General features: G+C 37.8%; 1 protein-coding gene across 3 annotated transcripts in view; it reads right to left on the minus strand.

The window, feature by feature from the left end:
- The window catches only part of lrfn1 (leucine rich repeat and fibronectin type III domain containing 1), a 156,401-nt gene that overhangs the window by 14,585 nt on the left and 136,816 nt on the right, over nucleotides 1-5,000 (minus strand). For all 3 annotated transcript variants that reach the window (XM_051666241.1, XM_051666242.1, XM_051666243.1), the window contains one exon: nucleotides 1-1,042. This exon is cut by the window's left edge and continues 351 nt beyond it. In XM_051666241.1, the coding sequence (XP_051522201.1) occupies nucleotides 1-1,022 (1,022 nt within the window). In that variant the 5' untranslated portion in view covers nucleotides 1,023-1,042. The remainder of the gene's footprint in view (nucleotides 1,043-5,000) is intronic.

A 5,000-nucleotide genomic window follows, 5' to 3' on the forward strand; every position in this document is an offset into this window, starting at 1 on the left:
TTGTCATAGAGGATTGTACGAGAATTATTGTGCACCAACTTGCCATCTGGAAAACGCCAGTGAATTTTGGGCTCCGGGTCGCCCATCGCCTTACACTTTAGAGTCAACCCCTGACCTTCCATGACGTAGGGTTTGGTGACCTGGTGTTTGGTAATGAGAGGCGGCTCACAGATGAACTCCTCCTCCTGGATGGACCAGAAATATTTGTCCATCAGTTGTTCTGGAGAAGCACAAGTCTCGAGATCGTCTTCCCTCGTCAACCGACGTAACCAAAGTAACTCACAGTTACAGTGAAGAGGGTTGCCACCAAAACTCACTGTCAGCTTTGACGAGCTGGACATCTTTGGGTCGGACAACACTTGGGCATTTTGGAATAGAGTGTCAGGAGGCAATGTCTGCAAGCGGTTTGATGTCATATCCAATCGTACCAGCTTTGTGAGGAGCGTGAAGGTCCCTACGCCAATGTGGTCGATTAAATTGTGGTCCAAAGTCAACGTGTTTATGTTGGTCATCTTGGCTATGGCTTCCCAAGGTAATGTCCTCAAGTTATTGTAGGACAAATCCAAGTCCTCAATAGTGGATACAAACAAATCAAAGGAGGACGGTTCAATATGCTGAATTTGATTATTGCCCAGTATAAGGTGTCTCAGGCTGGTCAAACCCTTCAGCTGGTCACTATTAATGACAGTTAGACGGTTTCCGTCCATGTGTAGCGCTCTCAAAGACTTGAGTCCCTCAAAAGCATGCGGATCGATCTGACTGATGGTATTGCGTGACAGCGTGAGGTGCACCAGACTAGTCATGTTTAAGAAGTCTTTCCTTCGTATAGCAGTGATGAAGTTGTCGGTCAGGCGTAGCTCTACGGTCCTGCGGTCAATGGTTGGTGGTACAAACAGAAGTCCAGTCTTGGCACAGAGGAGGGTAAGCGTTGGTGAGATGGTCTGACAGATGCATCGACCAGGACAGTGTTGAGCCTTCACCAGAGCGCCAAACACCAAGACATAAAACACCAGCCTCTCCATGATGCATCAGCTTCCTGGTCCTACACAGACACACAGAATGGAGACATTAGATTTCAGGTTTCATATAAAATTAATATAGTAATTATCGGAGTCCAAGCATGTGAAGAGAAACCAACCAAAATAGTGTTTTTTTTTTTGTTGTCACATTTAAACTTCTTTGATCAAAGTTGTACAATTAGGATTTTCTGAAGTTATAGTGACTTTTAGCACCAGAAATGGATGAAAGTTGACATGTGCCCTCGTAATGTCCTGTTGTCCATGTGTACCAAGTTTAATAAAGTTTGGATACTGTGCTCACAAGACACAGGCCAATTAGTCATGGGCCACACCCACAAATGTATTGGCTCATATCTCCTAAATAATTACATGAATCAGATTTCTTTAAAAAAATATTTGTAAGAAGCATCTCACCAAGTTTAATGTGGATCAGACAACTGGCCTATGACGAGTTAGAAAAAGTAGGCTTTTCAATTAAATCAAAATGGGTGAAAAGTGAAAAATTTTCTCCCTCTATTTAAAAGTTGATAAGTGCATTAATTTCTAAATGTAAATTATGCATAATTTTATGGATCGTTGCATTCTATTATTTTAATTTAGCAATGTATTTTTCCTTTTGTCTGCGACCCTATAAGAACAGACCTGCGATCCATTTATAAGTCACGAGCCACCAGTTGAGAACAACTGATATAGAGACCGATTTTCACTATACAATTAATTCCCAATGGGGGTGGAAATCAAGTCTCGCCCTACATTTTATCCATTGATTATCCGGTTTCACTCATAAACATAATCTTTCAAACATCATTTCATTTTGACTTCAAACTTTTCATCACAAAGCAGTACCTTTGCTTGGAACATGTAGTGTGTTACTGAAACCAAGCTTTTTCTTTCATAAAGCTCTTCTATAGCTTATTGATACTATTCCTAACCTTTTATGTTGAGGTCCAAGAAAAATTAAACAATCCAAGCATCTTCCTGAAAATGAGATCAAATCCATGACATTGTTGTGTTTTTTTGATTTTATTTTTGTATTATATTCTCAACAACAGCTTCTTCCTTACAATATCTGCAAGAGTCTTTCACATGGACACAATCAACTCTCCGATAACTCTTAGTCAACATCCGTGTAATTTCAGAGTAATAGCTCTGTGCGCTCCAGACCAATTCAGAGCTGAATGCACATGTCGGAAAATTAGACAGTTGTAGGAGTGACTTAACTGTACTATAAATTGTGGTAATAAACCTGATGGGACATAGAGGGAATAAAATGCCCTTTGATTAACATCCATCATATTTGGATCTGGTTTGATGGCTCTCACATGTTACGGCTGGTGTTCACCGGCTTTGATCCCCATTTAGCTATATTGATTTCTCTGCGCAGAAGGTTCGGCTCGACTCTGAAAGAATTTTGAGCAAAAAAACATGAAATGCTTGTTGTGTAATAACCACAAACTCCCTGATGGGACTCAAAACCTCTACATCTGCCATGTCAAGCGTTTCTCCACAACGCTACATCCATCTTCCTCTCTGTAATCTCTCCAGCTTTGCCATGTTTATCGAGATGCCCACTTAGGCTGTAAAGATGCTGGATTTGATGGCTCATTTCCCAAGCTGTCCGTCCTGAGTAACGCCTAAAGGATAACATGATGTTCAGGACTTTTATCTGGCACTCTGCCCTACCGTTAACCACTATTTTAGGCACGTGTCAAAACTCTTGATACAAGTCCTTGATAAGTAGAATCCTGTTGTGCATCCTGAGTTCATAAAGTTTTGATAATTTACAATGTATGCAATAATATAACGAGATCATGTATGAAACAATGACGTGTGTAGTGAAATGGGTAATTCCGTGTCAACTCAACCAGAGGTCCCAGCTCCAAATTTTGGTTTTGATAAAAAAAAGAAAAAAAGAAAAAAAAGAAATACATAAATAAATATGAAAGTTAAAATATTAAATGCCATGGATGAATATTTATTGAGTAATGCACTATTTTTTAGAGGGAGGTCAAAATGGCAATTTTCACCTATGATCTTGGAGCAAAACCACAGATCAAAAAAGTAACCTTAGAAAGGTGGCAGCATGATTATTTTATTTTTACACAGAGATTGGTATGTCTGTTACTAAAATCAGTTCACTTTAGCAATCCTTGATGCATTATATGACAATGGTGACAGTTCAAAAATGGGAAAAAGCACTTTCCAGGTGTTCTTTTTCCAAAGTTGGCTTGCATGTAACTCAAGAAGTTTTAAATATATCTTAATATCCTTTTAGATTCTGATTTAGAACAAACTTTTCTTCTGGTATCTTCATTTACAAGGCCCTGTATGGTTCAGTCCCAGAGATATGGGGATCTCAATGTCACTGCATATGCAAATTGTTGAATTTTACCCATTTTCAATGGTCGAAAACCAAATGAATTATAATAATTATAATAATTTTATTTATTTATCACACATTATATGTTTGCACATATACAGTGAAATTCTTTTATTTTCACATATCCCAGCTAAGCTGGGGTCAGAGTGCAGGGTCAGCCATGATACAGCACCCCTGGAGCAGATAGGGTCAACGGCCTTGCTCAAGGGCCCAACAGTGGCATCTTGGCCCCCAACCTTCTGATCAGTAACCCAGAGCCTTAACCGCTGAGCCACCACTGCCCCTAATGTATGGTATGTGTAAATGTAAATGTATGGTAACTCTGTATGAAGCTGATGCTTATTGTATTTAAAGAGGAATGTCTGAAGAATAAATAATGCTGAAACTAGAAATATACCTTTATTTATTCAACTTGACCATTTCAGTGCATTTTTGGCGCTCCGATATAGTTAAAAATTGGTATGTTCAATGCAATTGTTTTGATAGAGGAAAACAAGATATAGTTCTAGTTTCAAAATTATGTGCACTTCAGACATTCCTCTTTAAAAGACAACAAATATCAGTTTGGTTTTTGACCAGTGAAAATGTGCACAATTTAACAATTTACTCATGGAGCCACATCGAGAGCCCCATATCTCTGGGATTGAACCATATAGGGCCATATAAGATACCAAATGACAAGTTTGTTCTGAAAATTGCCATTTTGACCCCCTCTAAAAAATAGTGGATTACTCAGTAAATATTCATCCATGACATTTAATATTTTGGCTTTCATCTTCATTTATGTATTACTTTCACCATTACAAAATCTATCAAAATCAAAATTTGGAGCTGGGGACCTCTGGTTGAATTGACACGGAATAACCCAAATGCTGTTTCAAGGTTAAAGATGAAAGATGCTAAGGCAAACATCACTGTTACTTTGACAATGTAACCCTATGTAATGAATTATGATCCATCAAATACGATTCAGTTTGTTATACTGTCTCACCAAATGTGATGCTTTTAAAGATTGTTGACAGAAGAAATATTTTTTCACAAACTTATTTTGTGGTGCCAAAAATTTGATTTACAACAAAAAGTGAAAAATGATAGCCTCTACCAGTTACTCTGTTGCTCAGCATCACCAAATTGCATTTATAAATCTTTTGGCAAGCCATGGAAATGTCGCAATGAATCACTTTACTGTCTAAGTGTTTTTATCTTGTCGGTTCATTTTTCAATCTCTTCACAGGGTTTGTCCTGCAGAAACACTGTCAATACATGCTCTGGTTATATTTATAAATTAACATTAACCAAGGTTAATAAATTCGGTGCAGATGTTTATTGTTAGTTCATGATACCTAATGTATTAAATAATGTTAGATTATAAAAAAACATACAGAACCTCTTGTAAACAGTCAACTACCAATGTGTTTCATTAGGAAAGAAAATAAAGACTTCTCTTAGCATTTCTTTCTGCTTCTTTCTGCTATTGAACATGTTCATTTCAGCTAAATTGTTAAATCCAATGTGCGCATACTAGTGGTACTGATACATGTACAAAAGTTTCAGCAGAGCTTGAAAACGCCGCCCTTTAATCGATACATCTAATGCTCTAT

Source organism: Myxocyprinus asiaticus, chromosome 31, assembly GCF_019703515.2.
Source record: "Myxocyprinus asiaticus isolate MX2 ecotype Aquarium Trade chromosome 31, UBuf_Myxa_2, whole genome shotgun sequence".
NCBI classification, from domain to species: domain Eukaryota; kingdom Metazoa; phylum Chordata; class Actinopteri; order Cypriniformes; family Catostomidae; genus Myxocyprinus; species Myxocyprinus asiaticus.